The sequence below is a fragment of the Acromyrmex echinatior genome, chromosome 19 (genome assembly GCF_024713525.1).
Source record: "Acromyrmex echinatior isolate Ae372 chromosome 19, ASM2471352v2, whole genome shotgun sequence".
NCBI lineage: Eukaryota > Metazoa > Arthropoda > Insecta > Hymenoptera > Formicidae > Acromyrmex > Acromyrmex echinatior.
In genome coordinates, this window is record NC_141870.1 from 6516266 (window position 1) to 6539189 (window position 22924).

General features: G+C 42.5%; 3 protein-coding genes across 3 annotated transcripts; 1 reads left to right on the forward strand and 2 right to left on the reverse strand.

Annotated features, from left to right (window-relative positions):
- Positions 1-11334: 11334 nt before the first annotated feature.
- On the reverse strand, positions 11335-12909 carry LOC147906666 (uncharacterized). The gene has a single exon (XM_087416220.1). The coding sequence runs from the start codon at positions 12907-12909 to the stop codon at positions 11335-11337; it is 1575 nt and encodes a 524-aa protein (XP_087272346.1).
- Positions 12910-13074: 165 nt separating this feature from the next.
- LOC147906667 (uncharacterized) lies at positions 13075-15883 on the reverse strand. The gene is made up of 3 exons (XM_087416221.1): positions 15790-15883; positions 13797-15666; positions 13075-13645 (listed from the first exon to the last, which is right to left on the reverse strand). The coding sequence occupies exons 1-3, from the start codon at positions 15881-15883 to the stop codon at positions 13075-13077; spliced, it is 2535 nt and encodes an 844-aa protein (XP_087272347.1).
- Positions 15884-22104: 6221 nt separating this feature from the next.
- On the forward strand, positions 22105-22650 carry LOC147906668 (uncharacterized). The gene has a single exon (XM_087416222.1). It carries the CDS (start codon positions 22105-22107, stop codon positions 22648-22650), a length of 546 nt encoding a protein of 181 aa, XP_087272348.1.
- The last annotated feature ends 274 nt before the right edge of the window (positions 22651-22924 follow it).

A 22924-nucleotide genomic window follows, 5' to 3' on the forward strand; every position in this document is an offset into this window, starting at 1 on the left:
TATTTGAGAATTTTCGGGATAGTTGCATCACCAGTTATGGACTCGATCGCTCGTATTATTATGCACTATCGAGTTTTACGTGAGACGCGATGTTGAAATATACTCACCTCAATTTCGAACTTCTTATCGACGTTGATATGGTTCTATTCATCGAATGTGATATACGTGGCGGTCTGAGTCAATGTTTTAACAGATACGCGCAGGCTAACAAGTACATGCAGTTGTATGATCCATCAACACCTGATGTACTATGACGTCAACAACCTGTACGGCTGAGCAATGTATCAATGTGTTGCCATACGTTGATTTTCGCTGGGTTGACGTAGACAATTTTGACGTTATGAATATCGCGTAAGATTCACCGACGAGTTATGTTTTTGAGGTTGATTTGGAGTATCCGCAAGATCTCCATGATGTGCACTCCGATCTACTGTTTTGTTCAATGCGTGAGAACCTGGCAAACGAGAAGAGAAGCTCCTCGCGACATTGTATAATAAAAAGCGTTATGTCATACATTATCGCAATTTGCAGCAATGTACTCGTCACTGTCTCCGCATTATAAAGATCCATCGTATACTACAATTCGTGCACTCTCTATGGCTTCGCGAGTACATCGAACTCAATACAAATTTTAGAACTTTAACAAAGAATGAGTTCGAGAAAATCTTATTCAAATTAATGAACAACGCGATTTTCGGCAAGACCATGGGGAATGTGCATAATCACGTCGATGTAAAATTATTAACAAAATGGAAAGGCAGATACAGTGTGGAGGCAATGTTCACGAAACCAAATTTTCACAGTAAAAGCGTTTTTTTCGAGAATCTAGTCGCGATAGAAATACGAAAGTCGAAGTGAAGTTCGAAAAACTGATATACGTGAGTAACTGATATATGTGTATCCTGGACATATCCAAGATATGTTTGTATAAATTTTATCACGAGTACATGTTACCGCTTTTTCATGAAAAATGTAAAATTATGTACACTGACACTGATAGTCTCATATATCATGTAGCATGACGATATCTACGCTGTTATGAAACGATATCAATAGATTCAATATGAGTGATTACGCGATCGACAATGCTTACGACATTCCGTTAGTAAATAAAAAAGTTCCTGGTTTAATGAAAGACGAAAACAATGGCGCGATCCTGACTGAATTCGTCGGGCTTAGAGCGAAAATGTACGCCTTGCGCGTCGATAGCAAAAAATACTAAGAAGGCAAAGGGCGTCAAGAGCAACGTTAAAGCAAGATCTATAACGTTCAATGATTATACGCGGTGTCTCAATGACACAATTAAAATGACGCGCAGGCAATCGTGCATAAGATGGAAATTGCACGAGGTATACATCATATCCGAAACGAAAATTGCTCTGAGTCCATACAACGATAAGCGGTACATTGTTCCAGATTCTATCGACACGCTGCCATGGGAAATTATAAAATATTATTATAAAAAAATTCATTTCTTTTTTTTTCGTATTTATTAATTTTTGTTATTGATAAAAACATTTGTATATGATGTATAATATGTTTAATATATATGTTATGTATATTATGTATAGTACGTATAATACGTATATTACGTATAGTATGTATGTATGTATGTATATACGATGTATGTATATATGTACGTACGTATATATGTATGTATGTATGTATGTATATATGTATGTATGTATATTACGTATAGTATGTATGTATGTATGTATATGTATGTATGTACGTATGCATCTAATATGTGTAATGTGTATAACATGTATAATACGTTAATATTAAATATATATTTACATAGGGAAGAAAAATAATTATATAATTTGTAATAAATTTTATTTTTATAACACACTATCCTTGTATATCCAAGAGTTATGCGAATTATCAAATTCTAGCCATTTTAAGTAAACTTTGTCTCCTTTTTTACGCAACATCTTTTCAATTAGATGTACGTCGGGATTAACGACGCGATGCAACTCGTACTCGTAGAATTTGCCAGCGACAGGTTTCCCACGGTAATCTTCCAGTAGATACGTCACGATTAGTTTTCTGTACTTTGATGATTCTCCGTGGTCCAATTTAGCATGTAACTTTTCTTAAAGATCGTCTTGAATTTGCTCACATGTACCGAATCATTCACTTTGAATCGTGCGAATGCGATAGCCTTTACGCCTATTGTACTTAAAAGTTTGTCAGTAATTGTGAGAGTTACATCAATAAGTCACATATCGATGCTTTTGCACGTTGTACTTAGACACGTGTCAGTCAGAGACATGGAAGCAAGTCGATCCATTTATAATTTTCATTGTGTGTAAATTGTTTCCACATATCGATTTTCAATGTACGATTGAACCGTTCAATGACAGATGCTTTCATTATGTTGAATAATGATTTATGTTGTGTTTTTTCAAGAATTTTTGCACGTTTGTGTTGTAAAATTCTTTTCCCATATCGGTTTGCGAATTTTTCGGACATCTCTCGATCATATCAGCCTACTATAGGTTATCGTATCCGTAAACTAGGACACGTCTGCGTGAAAAATTTTTTCTCGCCAGAGCGTACAGTTCTTCCACCAGTCGCCACTTTTCGAGGCTTTTCTTCTCATGACATGTTACATTATGTTATGATTATTGGCTATATAATGCGTAAAATATCACAAACTTCTTTCAAAAACGTTATTCATCGGCATTTCGATGTCAACTAAAATGACTGTGTATCCCGTTTCAATTTATAATAAAGTTAGTTTCACGAAGCTCCTCGATAATAGACAATATTTCGTCATCGTGGGCGTTGTGACCTGCCTGACGCGAGGCCTCAAGCAATCAGAGACGATCCACTAGCTTGTTAGGATCGTCCCAATGAACATAATCGATTTTATTGTCATTTAAGATCATGGTGCGTAGTATTATACCTTTTTCGACTCTTTTATCTAACTTATTTAGTTTCCTGGCGCGTGACATACCTGTATCTTACTTGATATCAAGGATACTATTATATTCTTATATTTGTATCCTTTGTTACCCAATATTGAATTATCCGCATTATAGCTGTGTCTATGAGCATTCGTTGCCAATAGTATACTTTTGTATGCTACGAGAGCAAGTCAATAAATTATTAGAAAAACATAGTAAAACATATTTTTTTTGATCGATTCATTTTTATTTCTCTACATAGTCTCCTTTCAACTCGATACACTTGATCCAATGATTTTTCAACTTTATCAAGCTGTCTGAATAATATGATTTGTCCAACCTTTCAAAATAAGCCTTTGTTTCGGCGATGAGCTGCTCTCTGGTGGTGAATCTCTTTTCTCCGAATCATTTCTTCAGGTTTGGAAATAGGAAATAGTCACAGAGGGCTAAATCTAGCGAATATGATGAGGAAGCAATTCATAATGGAATTCGTTGAATTTGACCATCAGTGCCGGGCATATGTGAATCCATGCATTGTCTTGCTGGAAGAGCACTTTCTTTTTCGCCAAATGAGGACGTTTTTTCTTTAAAATGTTGAAACGGTCCAATAAGGCTGCGTAGTAATCGCCATTGATCGTTTGCTTTGACGGAAAGTAATCGATATGAATTATACCGCGTGCATCCCAAAAAACTGTGGCCTACATCTTTCCGGCCGACTTCACAGTCTTCGGAGCTGGTTCACTCGGTGAAGTTGTTTTAACTGTTCCTTCGTCTCGGATGTGAAGTAATGGATCCATGTTTTGTTCACAGTAATGAATCGACGCAGAAATTCATCTGGATTACGTTGAAACATCTCCATACATTGTTTTGAAATCATCACACGGTCACGCTTATAGTCCACAGTGAGCAAACGCGGCAGCCATCTTGCCGATATAGCCGATAGCTTTTTCATACCCAATTGTTCGTGCAACATTGATATCACTGTGCCATGTGATATGCCTGTGGCCTCAACAAACTTGTGCACTTTCACTCGTCGATCAGTCAAAACAATATCGTGGACTTTATCAATGATTTCTAGCGTATGATTTCTAGGCGTAGCAGCCTCAATTGGACGTCTCGAACGAGGTGCATCACATGTGGATGTACGACCACGTTTAAATTCATTTACTCAATTGTATACAGTCGCAAACGCTGGTGCAGATGTGCTATGAAAATTATTCAACTCGGCTTTGATTTCTTTCGGCGTTAAACCTTTCATATGTAGATGTTTGATCACTGTACGAAACTCGTTTTTTTCCAAAAAATACAAAGGTTATTCGCTTTAATCGTCTACAGAAATAAAACCACGTGATGAATTCCGCTCAAAATTTGACAGTAAACAGCTGAAAACAATTGGAGAAACTGGAAGAATGGTCAACCTATGGGTAAAGGAACACCAACGTCATGTCAGACTAATACACGCAATCAGCATTACAGCAGAACACAACATCGAAACAGGACATCAAATACTGTTTGACAAAACGACAACAGCCAACATTACATCATATTTTCTAAGAAAGTATAGAGAAGCCAGAAGTATAGAGATACAAAAATACCCTAATCTAAATAGAGATAATGGCTACAACATAAATATTATAAAATATGGAAAACCATTCTTCCGGTTATTGAAGACGGACCAATTTCTTCCACTTCTCCCCCCACTCACAATTCTTTTCATTCCTCTCATCACTCCAACAAGTAACGTAATATAAAAGGAAGGAGCAACTCAGTATCAGGCTGCTCCTGATGAAGTAAACTGCAAGGTTCCCGAAACGTTAGCATTCCAAGAATGGATCTGGACATGGAGAAAACCCGCGAAACGCATAATCTTTATATAAAAAGCACTCGTGGAAGTCTCAAGAATATATATTTATGTTTCCATATGTCTCAATCAAATCATGAAAGAAATGAACCATCATTCCAATTAAACTCCTTTTTGAAAAGTTTTACTCTAGTAATTATTGACTGCTCGTGATAAAACGAGTTTGTCAAGAGTGGCATTGTGGATGTACGATTAGAATTTGAATTTAAAGAGAATGTACCTGCGAATATAACCGCCTGTTGCTTTATCATACACGATCGCGTGATCGAATATAGCACAATGTTAAATGTAGCATGCAAGATTACGTAAATTATCATCAAAAAATACCCTCCCCTTCTTTTTAATATATTAAATAAAATTCAAGATCATTTGTGATCAAGCACAGTCTCGAAAAGTCATTCACCATGATTGTACCAACGTTTGTGGATCTGCAAGGATTTATCATTAGAAAGAAGTCTATTTCGAAGGAAGTGGCAGTATTGAGAAAAGGAGCTATTCTCTCTCATTATATTTTTATATGTCCCATGCCATGGAATTTCTTGACAAAATCCGAAAAATATTTCGCTTCCTAGCTGAATGCTTATCACTATGGATTGCAATGGGAAAACGGGATGATTCCATATAGCATGATGAAATGCCTGATTACGATGTGTAATTGGTGTGGAAAAGAATGACGACAATAAGGCTGTTGTGTTCGTGAAAAACGCGAATGGCTGGCTGGTATATTCGATAGCAACGACTCGACAATTGAGACTCTGAATGCTGATTTACGAAGATATACAGTCTTTATGAAATCTTGATATTAATACTGTATGATGTGGAAAACATGTTAAAAATTGTGCGTATTTAATGTATGTAGAATGTATTTAAAATATACAAATATTAATTATAAAGACTTGAACAGATACAACTTAGTAATGTAAAGGTAATTATGCGATTGGAATTGAAGGACGCTTACTGTCATTTGTACTCAACCAGAAATAATATCTCTTTACTTTACAACACAATTTTTTACAATTTACCATTCCCGTAGCTTGTCAATTTTTCAAATATTTAGATCAAATTAACAGTTTTCATTTTTCTAAACAAATGTTTAGAATCAATAAAAAAACAAATTGATTACGACAGAAAAAATTAAAATTATCAAATTCAAAAATTAGACCAATCTCTTACGATGTTCCCAAAGACACTAATTATTCTCCAAGTATTCAACTCGTTGTTGATAGGTGCTCATACAATATCCAATCCAATTTCGAGAGAATTGATATTGCTCCCGACATTTTTGATGAGATTCCTCCTTTAGACTTTTTACGGGATAAATGGTTTATCAATCTAAGCGACATTGACGTTTCCTTAGAAGTTCGTTATCTTTTGCAACTTGGCGAAAAATTCGGGCTTCCAATCAACAAATACAACAAAGACAGTATCTTGATTGAATTCATTAAACATATAGAAAATAATATTACTGGTCGTCCCAATAATATCATTAATTTTGTCAGGAATAATTCCCTTCCAATTCTCAATAGATTCCACAATGATTTTCCTTCTCCTACATTCACTGACAAACTAATTTTGGACTGGTTATGCACTACCAAGAGTTTTATTAATGACCATCCTAATATACTCATTACAAACGCCGATAAGGATAACGTCATTGTTGCTTTGGACAAGGACGCCTATGTATCGAGAATGGAGGAGATTCTCTCAGACACGAGTACTTACGCCTTCGTTAATAAAGATCCAAGTAAAAAATTAACTCGAGACTTACGCACTTTTTTGGTGAGATGGAGGCGAGATCAATTTATTGACGAACTAACATACCGTAGACTGCTTACATCTGATGGTGTTATACCTAGAGCTTACGGTCTGACTAAAATACATAAGGAGGGTTACCCATTGAGAGTGATTGTTTCTTGTATCAACAGTCCATTATATAATTTTTCTCTTTTTTTACACAATTTAATTAATGAGAGTATTCCAAAAGCTCCCAGTTACATTAGAGACAGTTTCCGTTTAGTTGAGCATTTAAATGGTTCTGTTTTTGATGCTAATTATGTTTTGGCTTTGTTGGATGTAATATTCCTTTTTACTAATATTCCTGTTGAGCTAGCATTAAATAGCATGGACAGGAGATGGGTTTACATCTCGGCGAAGACAAGCATATCAAAAAATGAGTTCATTATTGCTGTCAGATTCATTTTAAATTCTACCTTTTTTACTTTTAACAATAGAACTTATAGACAAGTATTTGGCACTCCGATGGGTTCACCGTTATCTCTGATAATCGCTGACATTGTAATGCAAGATCTAGAAGAAACAGCACTAAAAAAATTGTCAGCACAATCCTTGTTCTATTTTAGATATGTGGACGATATTCTGCTCGCGCTTCCATCTGATACTGTCAATGACACTTTGAACATTTTTAATTCTTTACATACGAGATTGCAATTTATCTTGGAGGTTGGTACAAGTGGCAGATTGAGTTTTCTCGATACAACACTGGTTATAGATAACCAGAGAATTATATTTGACATTTATCATAAAAAGACATTTTCTGGAAGGTTTCTTAATTTCCATTCAAATCATCCTCTGTGTCATAAAAAAGGTACCATCATCAGTTTTATTGACAAAATTATCCTATTATCACATCCACGATTCCAACAAAAAAATTTGATAGATGCTATTCATAATTTCTTAAATAACTGTTATCCTCTTTCCTTTATTTTCTCTACAATAGAACGCAGATTAAAGTTTCACAAATATAACAAAGATACTACACACTATTCACATAATAAAGACAAATATTTTACGATTCCTTATGTTAAATCTATTTCCGAAAGTTTCCTTCTAATCTTTAGTATGTTTCATTGTAAATTGGCCTTTTCTATTCCTAACACTTTAAAAAGCTTCATAAAGAGAGGAAAAGACAAGCTTAATTTCCTATCCAATCAGAATGTTGTCTACAAGATCTCATGTGATGATTGTGAGGCAAGTTATGTTGGTCAGACAAAAAGAAAACTGAGCACGAGACTACACGAACATATCTCTGATCATATCTCTGACATCAAAAAGAATACAGGTTCTCCTACTGTCATAACTGATCATCGAATCAATTTTGATCATAATTTCAAATGGAATGATGTGAGAATTTTGGACTACGAATCTTCTTACAATAAGAGATTGGTGTCTGAAATGATTCATATTAAAAGACAGAAACAAGGCCTTAATAGGCAAAATAATACCGAATCTTTACCTGATACTTATTCACAAATCATTCAATCTCTTTCTCCTTCTTGACTGCTTTCCCTTTCCTATTCTTCTCTTCTCTCCCTATTTTCTCTCCCTTCCACTTTATTCTTTCCTTCTTATTTTTTTCCCCTTCCCTTTCTAGTTTTCCATTTCAACCTTCTTGTCTTTATATGTTGTACTTTATATCTTAGCTTCCTAGAGAGATGATCAATTTCGATTCCCATTGCATTGCCTAATCGATAATACATCATTTCGACACACACATAAGGTACTTATTATAAATTTATTTGTTCTAAACTCATTATACATATACAATGAATGTCGGCATTTTACTCTTTTTCTATCATCATTATTATTTCTTATGTGCTTGTCTTATAATATCAAAGACAATTTTTGCTTCTTTCTTTTAATTTTGACTTATTATTTACGTCTTGTTTTGTATCTTTCTTTTTATTATTTGCGACTCTATTTGTACTTATCTTATTATTTTTATTTACTTCCGTCGTTAATTTATTATTATAATTTATACTTGCTAACAGAAACATGTTCGTCCTTATACACACACACACAGTTCGGAGGAGCACATTTGTGTCAACTATAATCTTTGTTTGATTTCCTTTCAATTTGGAGCGAGTTTTATAGTTAATTTTGCGTCCGAATGCGAATTTTACTTAATTTCTTATGTTTTTATCTACGTTACAACTCTATTGTTAATTACCATTGTTAATTTATTTGTCACATTAATTTATTTGTCACATTGAAAATCCAACAAGGATCGAAACGTTTGTTTTGTTCACCTTCTGTTTGTCAAATTATAATTTACGTTTTTAATTTTATGACATAGTTTTATTTTATTTTTTAACTATTTATACAGTTTGTCAATTTATGTTTTAGGCTCGTAGCCCTTTTTCCTATTTACTTATTTAAAATATACAATGGTGGTCGCAATACCAAAAAAATATATGTCAAATTCAAAAAAATAAAGTATGAGATTTTTTTAAAAATGCATTTTAATGTCTTTCGCCTATCCCTATAATTAAGAATCTATCAATAATTGTTCGAGATTAACATCCGTAAAGCCGATTTTACGGAATTAATGTATGTACGGCATGTAATTTAGAAACGTCTAGAAACGCTATATCATTTAAAATTGTTCTAGAAGTTTCCAAATGAATTTGACGATCACCTTTCTTTGTTAAAGTCAAGAGTGTAATCAAAACCGCATGTACATAAAAACCAATTGTTAAAAACGACAATTACAATTCTGATCGATCACAGCGCACGCGCGACGCGAAATGTGTAATTCGCTCATGCCCAATCATAGTCGCTGATTCTGCGGGTGCGCATGGCAATAACGTGCCGTTTGACCATCGTCGCTAAAAATTGCCAATGGCGGCCCGAATCATGAGGTCACCTCAAAAATTCATATTTAGGGAATCTCATAGGCGATTGACGAAAAGAACCTTTATTCGATCAAATCGATAAAAGGCCGAATCGAGTGGGAATCAAACCCTTAGTCGCAGTTAATGCTCCGCAATCTAGATCAATCGCCTCTGAGATGCTCCGTCAAGAGAAAACCACCGCGTTTGACTCGTAAGACTTACAAAAATCCGAAAGAGTGTTCGCCTGTAAAAAGGAAACGTTCATTTCCATTTGCATTTATTTGTGCTGTACTGTATTAAATTCATTATCTTAAAAATTATTACATTTTTGTGAAATCATCAACTCCGTGAATTGTTCTAAATAAAAATTGTGATCTGTTAAGTGAACACTCGCGTTGATTGAATTTCAGCTCGAAAATGTCTTCCCGCTCAAATTCTCTCTCTCTCTCTCTCTCTCTCTCTCTCTCTCTCTCTATCTCTCTCTTACTCTCGAACATTGTTGGTCCTTCGAACTGGTCCTTTCGCCTTCGCCAATTATTGCTTGTTCGGAAATGCCACCGTCGCGTTTAGTGCGCATAATACTTAAAAGAGCAAAAAGAACGTAAGTGAATGAATCATGAGTGGGGAAATAAATACCTTGCTGACCGCTCAAAGTGGCATCCACGGGCGCATGGCTAGATCAGTGACAAATTTGAAGAAGATGTTTGGCCAAAAAATGTGCGAGAGCGAACCAGAGCGAGAGCGCTGACGTGAAATTTTTAAAGTGATGCGACGTTTGTCTAACAATGTTTCTCGCTAGTTCAAATCCGGCTCGAAGGACCAGAAAATGTGCGAGAGCGTACCGCGCGGAAAGATTCGAGTGGGAAAACGGCACAAGGTTGATATGATGCACGACAGTAAAGAGATCCGTTTCTTTGTAATTTAACAAAAGAATTTTCTTTAATATGCTCAGCTACAAAGTCAAAAAATATAATTAATTAAACATTAGATTAACAGAATATTAAATGCGGTCACCTTTTCCAAATGATATTTTGGAATCGCGGTAATGGAAAATCTCAGCGATTTTCTCGGCACTTCTCGAAAGATTCGTTTTATCGCGATTTCACTAAGCGGTTAGCACGGCGATTTTACGAAGCGATATAGTAGCAAGACTATGACTCTAAGAACTCTAAGAACTTTTAGAAGTGAGAACTCTAAGGAGTCAGAAAATTCTAAGCGATGTAAACGGTTTAAGCGATGTAAACTATCTAAGCAATCTGCCCTGAGGGACGGCGAGATCGAATCATTTATTGCTTTCGGTCTGGGCTTTGTTCTTGGAAGAAATCCAATTAAATTTTGCCACAATCGTAATTATCACGTGGCATTGGTTGTACAAAATTGATTGGCGCTTTCGATTCTTTTCCAACGACGTTCAACGTAACAGTCATGCGCGACAGAAAATCCGTACGCGGGATTGGTGACAGCGCGTGACGTATTCGTCGGAGCGCGGCGCTCGCGTGCGCGAATTGAATTGTTCTAGAACTTTCGATGGTCCGTTGCCGGTGCCTGTTTGCGTGAACCGAATTGTTATGAAAAGACTAAAGAACAATGAATCCCTGACTTTGACGAGGCTTAATGTCAGGCTCGAGATGAAATCATGAGCTCGCCTTGTGCGTGCGTTCAATAACAATTACTGTCGGTCGACCGAAAGAATTCTTACCTTTTTTTTCGAATTACCGATCTCAAACATTTCCGCCTCGTCATCTCCGTGACGATATATGTATAAGGTTACGCATAGAGATTACAAAAAAAACAGTAAACGCGTAAATAAAACAAGCGATACAATACAATGAATTCGTGGAAGAACTTGAGCCGTAAACGAGAGTTATCGGATAAATCACATTGAAGAAATGATTCACGAAAGTACACGCAATCAATTCAAGCTCTCCTTTTAGTTTGATGCATTCGCGTGCGAGATAAATGCGGTAGCATCTTCCGGCAATAGAACTAATTTGACTAGAGTACGAATTAATTCGGATGAGGCGGTTTTGACTGTGACCACTCGCACTACGCCGTCGTCTCCAGGATGTAGCTGCGTGATCCTCGCCAGAGGCCACTTATTTGGCGGTGAGAGCTCGGACCGAAGAATGCATAGCGATCCAATGCGTGGTGGCAAAGCGTCCTTGGTCCATTTCGGTCTGGTAGCCAGAGTGTGTAAGTATTCGCGTGACCATCTCTGCCAGAAGTGGTCTCGCATTCGCTGAATAAGTTGCCACCTGGAAAGCAAATTCTCCTTCTCGTCCGACAAGGAAGGCTCGGGAATGACTAGCAGTGGTGCCCCGATGAACGCTTTGTGAGCGCTGTGCTCACGCCCTTTGCTCGTCCTGATGAAGACAGGCCCGGCGTAGTCGATGCCCACGTGAAGAAATGGTCGTGCCGGTGTCACTTTCCCTGGAGGAAGGTTCCCCATTTTCGGTTGCGGAGTGGCAGCCCTCCATCGAGTGCACGTCATGCATTGCTGCAGCCATCGCTTGACCACCGCTCGATCTTGTGGAATCCAGAACCGGAGGCGAGGCAATCCCAGGGTCATCTGGACTCCTCCGTGGAGAGTACGGCGATAGTAGGCTTCCACCAGCAGGCGAGTGAGCCATGACCTTGGAGGCACGATGATCGGATGTCCCTCGTGGAACGACAGCGCGGCGTGCTTGAGGCGCCCTCCAACTCGCAGAACTCCGTGTTCGTCCATGTACGGGCTGAGGGTTCGCAGATGGCTGGATCTGGCAAGGTCGCGTTTGTCTTCGAGAGCTGTTCTCTCCTCTTGATAATGCCGTGACTGCACTATGCGTATCCACTGGAGGAGCGCCGCGTCGAGTTCGGCCGGGAGAAGCGCCGACCCGTTGTGCTGAGCGTTCACAGAACCGACCGAGCGACCGCGGTGACGCCAACGCAAGCACCAGGAAGTCACTCTGAGCAGCCGATGAAGCGACGAGAATCTGCGGAGCTCCTCCGGCTCGCGGCTGCTCCCGATGACTGTCGCGAGTGCTGCGGCCCGCCGCTCTGGTATGTTCTTGATGTTGATGGGCTCCAGGTTGACGCGTGGCCATTGCGTCGGATTCCCGCACAACCAGGCGGGACCCGTCCACCACAAGGAATGGCTGAGGAGCTTGCGTGGTGTTAATCCCCGGGAGGCACAGTCGGCCGGGTTGTCCTTGCCCGGGACGTGACGCCATTGAGCTTCTGGGAGCTGCTGCTCGATTCGTGACACTCTGTTGGCCACGTAAGCTTTCCAGCGCGAGGCGTGACCTCGAATCCAATGGATCGTGACCTTGGAGTCTGACCACAGGATTACTGGCGTTGTCGCTAGGTTTAGCACAGAGCGCGTGTGCACGAGTACGCTTGAAAGCAAGGCGGCGGTGCAGAGTTCGAGTCGCGGGAGAGAAACGAGTTTGATCGGCGCGACCTTGCTTTTGGCTGTCAGTAATAGAGTCTTTGTTTGGTTTTTTACGGTGATGCGGAGGTACACCATGGCGGCGTAACCTCTTTCGGACGCGTATGCGAAGCCGTGCAGTTCGAGTTGAGAGCTCGTGTCGCCGGTGCCGAGCCAGCGGCCGACTCTGAGCTTCTTAAGCAGTGGAAGTTCTTCCCAGAGCCGCTTCCACTTTCCAGCGATGGTTGACGGCAATGATGTGTCCTACTCTAGCTGCTGCAGCCAGGCTGACTGTATAAGAATTTTTGCTTGAATGGTCACTGGAGCCAGCCATCCGAGCGGGTCGAAGAGTCGAGCGGTCTCCGACAGCAGGCTTCTCTTGGTGAACGTGACGACTGTGCGAGGAGGAACAGAGAAGGCGAATTCGTCCCTGGTTGGATACCAGCGCAACCCCAGCGTTGAGTGGTTCTCTAGTTCCCACGACCGCGAGTCTCTGGTGAGACAATACTCAGATGGAATGTCGCGAAGCAGCTCCTGGCAGTTGGCGGCCCACTTTCGGAGAGGGAACCCGCCCGCCATGCAGAGGTTGCGGAGCTCAACTTGGAGCGCGATAGCGTCGTCTTTATAATGCACTTCGGTTACGACATCGTCGACGTAGCAGTCGTGTCGTAAAGCATTCGCGCCTCGAGGGAAACGCGGTCCGTCGTCATCGGCGAGTTGACGCAGCGTGCGAATGGCGAGAAACGGCGCGCAAGCGAGACCGTAAGTAACTGTTTTCAACGTGAACTCGCGTATAGGCTCATCAGTGCTGTGTCGCCACAGGATGCATTGATGCCTATGATCGTCGGGATGCACAAGAATCTGCCGATACATTTTCTCAATGTCAGCCACCAGCCCGTACCGATGCCACCGCCACCGCAGAAGTACGTTCGCGAGGGGTGGCAGCAGGTTAGCCCCCACTAGCAGATGAGTATTAAGTGACTCACCTTGTACGCTGCGATCCGTTGAAGACGACCCTCAGCTTCGTCGTGGTGCTGGATTCACGAAGGACGCCGTGATGCGGAAGGTAGCACCGATCTTCGCTGGAATTCGGAGGTTCTGGCGCCAATTCCATGTGACCTTGGTCCTCGTAGTCCTTCAGGAAGCCTCGATAGAGATCGCCGAATCGTGCGTCTCTTTCACAGCGTCGCTCCATGGCGACTAAGAGTCGCTGAGCAGATCTTCGCATCTCAGCCAGCGTCGTCGGCGGAAATGCAAAAGGTAGTCGCACTACGTACCGTCCTTCGGCAGTGGGTTGGTGCTGCAGCGCGAAGATGTCTTCGCATTGCTGCTCTTTTGGCGTGAGTGCGACGGGAGCAGGCACTTCTCGTTCCTGCTCCCAGAAGCGGTGCACAAGGTCGGCTAGCTCATGATCTACGGTGCACTGAAGCGAGTGGCGCTGTGCTGAGTTGGTTACTTGGTCGCAACCTCCCGATAAGATCCAGCCGAGCAGTGTCTTTTGAGCGATAGGCGCTTGGGGGCCTCCCTTGCGGACATCCTGGAGAATGATTGAGCATACTTCCGCTCCAAAAAATAGCTCAATAGGGTCGTTTGCTGCGTAGTCTGGATCAGCCAATTGGAGCCCCTTTAGGTGTGGCCACTCCATTCTGATCCTTGCTTGAGGGTCTTGGTAAAGCGAAAGACGTGGCAGAATAAAGGCTCCGACGGTGAAGTCGGTTCCTGTTGTTAACCAGGTCACCTTGAGCGTTACCCTTCCCCTGCTGAGCCCGGAGCTTTTGCCGCTGATGCTGATGACTTCGATTGCGGATCGAGAGCGTAGCAGGCGTAGGCGCTGGACTAGAGCCTCGGAAATCAAAGAAATTTCCGAACCTTGGTCGATGAGCACGCGTGTGGTATGCCGATTGCCGTGACGATCAGCGACGGAAACTCGCGCAGTTGCGAGCAAGGTAGCCTTGTGGTCGTTGTCGCGGCGCACCGCCGACAGTGAGCTGACCTCTTGAGGTTTCGGTGAAGCGTCGTGTAACATTGAGTGGTGACGAGACTTGCACGTAGCACACGTCCTCGTCGACTGGCACTTCGCGAATGTATGAGCGCCGAGGCAGTTGAAGCACAGCTTGTGAGTTTCGGCGACGGCCTTGCGGTCGACCGCGGATTTTTTCTTGAATTCTTCACACACCATCACGTGATGCTTACCCTTGCATAGGACGCATTGAGAAGACTCGGTGTGTTTCTTGACGTGATGTGACTTGGCAGATCGCGCTGGGTTGTTGGAGACCTTGAGCGATTTTGGTTTGGCGGCTTTGAGAGTACGTGCCCTTTGGTTTATGAAGTTCATTAGCTCTTTAAGAGTGGGCATGTCGCTCGAGGCGCTTGAGAGTGACTCCCGCTCCAGGCGAGTTCTTGGATCGAAGAGCTCGACGACAAGATGATTTAGTAGATCGAAGCCATGAGAGTCGATAGGCCTATCAATGCTCTCCTGGTCGTTGACTACCCTGGTCAAGGCGTTGAAGACGCGGTTGAGCTCCTCCTCAGTTTCGTTCTTCATCTTAGCCACGGCAGTAAACTTGGAGAAATTGGAGCGTGATAACTCTCTCTTATTTTCGTACTGCTCGCTCAGCAGCTCCCATGCGCGTGGATAGTTGCCTTCGGTCATTGCTAACGGTTGAATCAGTTCCTTAGCAGGACTCTCTACACAAGTTTTCAGGTAATGAAATTTCTCGATTGCTGAGATTGATGAATTGTTTCCGACAGTGGATTGGAAGAGGTCTCGGAATGTAGGCCAGTCTTCGAACGCGCCAGAGAAAGAACTAATCTTGAGGCGAGGCAGCGACGGTTTTCCGAAAGACACATCACCTTCTGTTTTGGAAGATGAACTCAGTTCCTTCGCTATGAGTTTCACCCGGTAATCGTTCAGCAGGCCGCGCTACTGCACGTACGTGTTTTCGGCGGAATCGGCAAATTGAGACGTGTTGTACTCACTCTGATCGAAGGCGCCCTTGTAATGTACTCGAATAAGATCATATTGCGAATTTCGTCCACATCTGGTCGAGAAGCGCCAAGCAGGTTTCGACATTGTGGAGGGTGATGTTGACCGTCCCCAATTTCTTCAAATTGGTTATTGACCTGGCCATGCGACCATGGAGGTCACTCTGGGCGCTCAGCAAGTCGTCTATTTCGTCACTCATGATTTCACTTGCGAGTTCTTCTTTCTCTGATTTTCTTGATAATGCACGCACTGGACGCGATGCACTCGACACTGCGGATGCCGGCGAGAATCCGGCTCGAAGGACCAAAAAATGTGCGAGAGCGAATCAAAGCGAGAGCGATGACGTGAAATTTTAGAGTGATGCGGCGTTTGTCTAACTGTCTTTCTCGCTATTTCAAATCCGGCTCGAAGGACCAGAAAATGTGCGAGAGCGCACCGCGCGGAAAGATTCGAGTGAGAAAACGGCACAAGGTTGATATGATGCACGACAGTAAAGAGAACTCCGTTTCTTTGTAATTTAACAAAAGAATTTTCTTTAATATGTTCAGTTACAAAGTCAAAAAATATAATTAATTAAATATTAGATTAACAGAATATTAAATGCGGTCACCTTTTCCGAATGATATTTTGGAATCGCGGTAATGGAAAATGTCGGCGATTTTTTCGGCACTTCTCGAAAGATTCGTTTTATCGCGATTTCACTAAGCGGTTAGCACGGCGATTTTACGAAGCGAGATTATGACTCTAAGAACTTTAAGAACTTTTAGAAGTAAGGACTCTAAGAAGGAGGCCGGCGAGATCGAAGCATTTATTGCTTTCGGCCTGGGCTTTCTTCTTGGAAAAAATCCAATAAAGTTTTGCCACAATCGTAATTATTACGTGGCATTAGGTGTACAAAATTGATTGGCGCTTTGGATTCTTCTCTAACGACGTTCAACGTAACAGTCATGCGCGACAGAAAATCCGTGCGTGGGATTGGTGACAGCGCGTGACGTATTCGTCGGAGCGCGGCGCTCGCGTGCGCGAATTGAATTGTTCTAGAACCTTTGATTGTCCGTTGCCGGTAACGACAACTTGTTTGCGTGTAACGAATTGTTTTAAAAAAAGAACAAAGAACGCCAAATCGATGATTTTAACGAGGATTAAGATCATGCTCGAGATGAAATCACGAGCTCAATTTATGTGTGCGTTCAATGACCATTAATGTCGATCGACTGAAAGAATTCTTGCTTTTCTTTCGAATTACCGATCTCAAACAGCCAACATCACTCTCCACGTCGTCGAAACCCGCTTAGCGCTTCTCGATCAACTGTGTTGATCGAGAAGTTTGTTGGTCCAAGTTTGAAAGACAGCATAAGTTCATACGAGCACATTATAAGGAAGCCTTCGAAGAAAATGAGTACAGTACGTCTCAATTTGCTGATTCCGCTGAAATCATCTACATGCAGCAGTATAGCCTGTTGAACGACTACATGACAAAGTTCAAAGCTGAGCAATCAAATCCCGCTCCTCCGAATGAATCTAGAAATGATTTCTTCACCAAATCAGCGCTGCCACGTCTGAAAATCCGACCATTTTCGGGCGCGTTTGAAGACTGGTCATCATTTCGAGACATATTCTTGTCCAATATCATCGGTAATAATCTGTCCATCTCTAATGTAGAGAAATTCCACCACTTGAAGCATTGTCTAGAGGGATCCGCTGAAACATTGATACGTTCATTAGCCGTAATCGAAGATAATTATTCTCGTGGGCGCTGTTGTGCAAGCACTACGAAAACAAAAGGAGTTGTTGCGCTCCAATTTTTGCACGTTTACTGCAGTGCAAAAGATGTAAAGCGATATCATTGAGAAGCTTAGCCGCATTTACAATGCCGCCGTCATCAGTGCCGTTGTGAGGGATTCTTAATACCTCACTAGTGCAACGAGTGTAGAAAGGTTAAGGATTTTGTAGGTAGCGAGTTGCCTAGCAGTGTCTAAAAAAATGAAAATTTATAACAGATCGATTATATTGTACGGTCATATTAATTTGTGCTCGTGATAAAAATTATTAATTATCAGTTACAAGAGAAGTTTCGATCATTATTTCTTATATCACATCACACGACAAGCGTGGGCTTGTCTAGAGAATCTGACTTATCAATTGAGTCACATATTCCCACATTGGTGACCCCGTGATACAAAAGACCGACGTGATACGAAAGGCCGACGTGATACGAAAGGCCGATGTGATTCGAAAGGCCGACGTGATCGAGAGGAAGAAGCGATTGACCGATAACTGTCGTTCGTGCAACATCGAAACGAACTTGGTTTCGAACTGAGCAGAAGTGCACATTGCCGATGTCGTAGCCGATAAGGAAGCTCGTCGCCGACATCGTAGCCGACAAGGAAGCTTGTCGCTGACGCCGTGGCCGACAAGGAGGCCCATCGCCGACGTCGTAAGCAGCAGCAGGCCCATCGCTGACATTGTAAGCAGCAGGAGGCCCATCACCGATATCGTGATCGGTCACAAGGCCCCATCGCTGAGGCCGGGGCCGGCGGAAAATTCTCGCTGTCGGAAGCACAGGGACATATCCAACGATAGGCGCACAGCGTCCTGCCGCCGTGGGAATCGCACGTGCCAGCCCAGGAGTCGGCGTTCAGGACGCCATCGCTGTCGCCGCCATTGTGACCTGTGAAGGACGATATCGCCGCCATTGTGACTTGTGAAGAACGACTTCGCCACCATTGTAGTCGGGCAAGTTGTGTGCGCAGTGCGTTAGTTTTTAAGCGCGCGTAATCCGGCAAAACAGGAAAGTAGACCCTCCGCGCTTTTCTTCACGAGGTCATTGCACGAACGTCAATTAACAATTTCTCAATTATTGACAGTCAGTATTCAGCGATCAAAGTTTTATATAGCGCGCGCGTAAGCGGTTAATATTTAAAGCCGTTAGGAAGTATTGATTGTTCGCGAGCTTCGTCACGCTAGACGCATAGTCATGGCTCCACCCACCAACGAGGAATTGCAGGAGCAAATAATGCAGCTGCAGGCGATGCTTCGGCAGATGCAGGACAAAGTGGTCGGCAATGTCGCGCGTGTGGATTCATATAGGGTTCCGAAAATTCCGCCGTTCTTAATTAAAGATCCGGTGATATGGTTCATTCAAGTCGAGGCCACGTTCGAGGCTGCTCGAATCACAAAGCAAAAAACTAAGGCGCATCACGTGATAATGTCTCTGGACGCCGAAGCCATCGCGTGCTGCAGAGATCTCATCGCGGAGCCCGATGAGAGCGAACCATACACCAAATTAAAACAGCGTATTATTGAAAATTTTTCAGCGTCAGTAGAAAGTTAACTGCGACAATTAAAAAAGGCCAAGTACTAACGTCAGGGAAACCGTCGCAGATTCTTAATCGACTTCGTAACTTGAACTCTGACAAACGATGTGACGACGCCGTAATAAAAACTGTGTTCTTTGAACACTTATCACCGCATATTAGAAGCATTCTTGCGACTACCGAAAGCACGGATCTGGACAAGCTAGCCAAAATGGCGGATAAAATAGTTGAGACCGTTCTGCGCAGTGTGCCGCATCGTCGTCAGAGTCTAAGCCGTCCGACTTAAAAGCTAGGATCGATCGTCTGGCCGCTGATATTGCCATCCTCATGCCTGAGGCCAAGCGATGCAGCAGATCTCAGATGAGAGACAATGCAAATAAAAATCGTAAGCGTTCCAAAAGCAGAAGCTCTCGTGTCTGCTTTTGGAACTAGCTGGCCGCATCGTACTTTCGGGGAACAAGCGCGAGTCTGTAAGGGAACTGAAAAATTCCCGTGCCCTTGGCCAAAGCTTTAACGGACGGAAAGGCGGGGGAATAGAATCGTCTGCCACCAAGGAGACAGGTATGGCGGACGTCAATTCTTTTATCCGTCTTCACATCCGCGATCGAGTCACCGGAGAGCTATTCCTTGTAGATACGGGGGCGGAAATTTCGCTGCTTCCCAACACTTACGCGAAGAACAAAACTCCGACCAATTTCAAACTTTACGCGCAAACAATACGCATATAGATACGTCTTTCCGAACGCTACATTTAGGGATACGTCACATGGAATTTCTGCGTAGCATCAGTTCCGTACCCGATTATTGGGGCCGACCTGATTGCACATTACGGTCTCCTTTCGGACCTTAAAGGTCGTAGACTCATCGATTCACAAAATAATGTGTACGTATCGGACATTGTCAAATCGGTACCACAGCTTGCCATTAGCACGGTCAAACCCAGTACGAAATTCGCAAGCATCTTATCTGAATTTCCGGAGGTCACCGGTTTAGAACAGGCAACTCCGAATTGCAGTAGCGATGTTCGTCATCATATCATTATCACGGGCCCGCCAGTAGCCGAGCGCCCTAGACGGTTAAGTCCAGTAAAATTAAAAGCAGCAAAGGCTGAATTTCAACGGCTAGTCAAAGCCGGTATATGCCGTCCGTCCAGTAATTATGGACAAGTCCCATTCATGGTACTGAAAAAAAACGGATCATGGAGGATCTGCGGCAATTACCGTTGTCTTAACGCAATTATCGTGCGGGATAAATTTCCCGTACCACATTTGCACGATTGCTCCTCCAACTTGCGTGGGAAAGTCATTTTCTCTAAGCTAGATCTGTATCAGGCATATAACCAAATTCCAATGGCGCCAAAAGATATTCCGAAAACGGCTGTCGTTACGCCCTTCGGGCTGTTCGAATATAAATTCATGACATACGGTCTTAGAAACGCGAGTCAAACATTTCAGCGTCAAATCTTTCGCGCTCTAGGCGACCTGAAATTTGTGTTTGCATTCATCGACGACATACTCATAGTCGATGTCTCTTGAAGAGCACGAAGCTCACTTACGCATAGTGTTACAGCGATTTAAAAAATTTTATTTACGACTCAATGTAGATAAATGCGAGTTCGGCAAGCAAGAATTAGAATTCCACGGCTTTACGATTAAGCGAAGGTTGTAAACCAACACTCGATAAGATTCAGGCTATTCGCGAGTTTCCAAGGCCTAACACTATAGTCGAATTGCGTCGTTTTCTTGAACTTGTCAACTTTTATCGTAAATTACTGCATAATGCAGCTATCGTTCAGGCACCATTAAATGAGTACCTTCGTGATTCACGCAAAAACGATAAACGGCCAATTATACGCCGGTGGCTGAGGAAGCGTTTAATAAGTGCAAGGAGAGTCAACGCAACTATACTCTTTCACCCCTCCGACGTAGCCGAGACGCGCCTCGTTTGTGACGCGTCAGATTTCGCCATCGGGGCCGCCCTCGAACAATGTCTGGACGACTCGTGGAAACCGCTCGCATTCTTTTCGCGCAAATTAAATTCGGCGCAACAGAACTACAACGCGTACGATCGGGAGTTTAGGCGATCGCCGAGGCAATCAAATATTTTCGTTATTTCTTCGAAGGGCGAAATTTCAAGATTGTGACCGATCACAAGCCTCTCATCCGCGTTCATGCAATGTTCCGAAAAGGCATCACCTCGGCAACAGAAACAACTTTCGTTCATCTCGCAGTTCACTACGCGTATCGAATACCTATCGGGCAATGATAATATTGTGGCGAATTCCCTTTCCTGCATCGAAGCCATTCGTTTACCTGCCGAGATCGAACTAAATGAGCTTGCACAGCAATAAGAACAAGACGAGGAGCTACGGTCCATTCGCGAATATCCTGAATTTCCGCTTACTATGAAGCGAATTCAATGGAGGCCGACGCATACTACACTTTACTGCGAAATGACCGGCGAGGCAATCCGCCCCTATATATCGGCATCTTTACGAGATTGCGTCTTTGACTTGTTCCATGACGCAGCTCATCCGGGCTCTAAAGTCACTGATCGAGTAATCCGTCAACGGTATGTGTGGCCTAACATGCATCGCGATATCGCAAAGTGGTGCAAAAATTGTCTTGATTGTCAGCAGTCAAAAATAACCCGACACATTCAATTACATCCTGAAAAATTTGTCGCACTCGACGAGCGTTTCGAGCATGTTCACATGGATCTAATAGGTCCCTTGCCTGAGTCAGACGGATACAGATATTGTGTGACGATGATTGATAGATTTTCGCGTTGATTAGTAGCAATACCTCTGAAAGACATTGAAGCCATTACAGTGGCACGCGCGTTTTACGATAATTGGGTAGTAAATTTTGGAGCACTCAAAACGATAACTACTGATCAAGGTAGTCAGTTCGAAGCGCAACTTTTTACTGCACTTCTTCAGCTGATCGGCTGTCAACGAATTTGTATCACCCCCCCTCCTCCTCGAAGGGTATGATCGAGCGGTGGCATAGAAGCTTAAAAGCTGCTATTATGTGTCATGCTAATGAAGGTTGGTTACGAGTACTTTCGACCGTACTATTAGGTCTGCGTACTAATGTCCGCCTTGACATCGGCGCATTGCCTGCTGAATTTGTTTATGGAATGACGCTGCGCGTCCCCGGAGAATTTGTACTGCCGGACGACTTCACTCCTAGTCCGCAAATTTTCATTGAGGAATTCCGCGAGCATATGCGCAAAGTTAAATCAATCTCGATAGAACATAAGCACAAGAAACGCGCATTCGTATTTAAAGATTTATATTCATGTTCCCATGTATTTCTACGGATGGACGGTACCAAGAGAGCGTTAGAGCGTCCCTACATCGGCCCTCATAAAATTGTAAATCGTGTGTCGGATCGAGTATTCGACATTGAAGTTAATGGTGCACAGCGCAGTGTATCAGTCGAGAATTTGAAGCCAGCGTATGGCATGCGCGATGACTTGTGTAGTGCGATTCCAGAAGCAAGACAAGCAGCCAATTCGTTCAGCAACGAGTGACCAACTTTGAGAACGTATGCGCGCTCAAAAAGGAGGGTTACCTTCGCTATATAATTTTAATAAATCTTCCCAACGACAAAATGTAATTAACTTTAGACAGACACTTATAAGATATTTTGTATGATACGTTGTATATGTTTTATATGGTAGATCTAAGTGCCGGCATTATAAATGACTAAGCGATATTATGTTAACCTAGTAATAAGCATAAGGTTCAGATTCGTTGTCACTCGGGAGGGAGTATGTGGGGGATTCTTAATAGCTCACTAGCGTA

Bases quoted from the DNA above. Each gene is read 5' to 3' on its own strand.
- LOC147906667 (XM_087416221.1), bottom strand. From the start codon at position 15,883: ATGTCGAAACCTGCTTGGCGCTTCTCGACCAGATGTGGACGAAATTCG. The intron at 15,667-15,789 runs GTGAGTACAACA...CTTCCAAAACAG, and splicing joins CAAGGGCGCCTTCGATCAGA to AAGGTGATGTGTCTTTCGGA. The intron at 13,646-13,796 runs GTGAGTCACTTA...CGACGATCATAG, and splicing joins AACGGATCGCAGCGTACAAG to GCATCAATGCATCCTGTGGC.
- LOC147906666 (XM_087416220.1), bottom strand. From the start codon at position 12,909: ATGGTGTACCTCCGCATCACCGTAAAAAACCAAACAAAGACTCTATTA.
- LOC147906668 (XM_087416222.1), top strand. From the start codon at position 22,105: ATGATCGAGCGGTGGCATAGAAGCTTAAAAGCTGCTATTATGTGTCAT.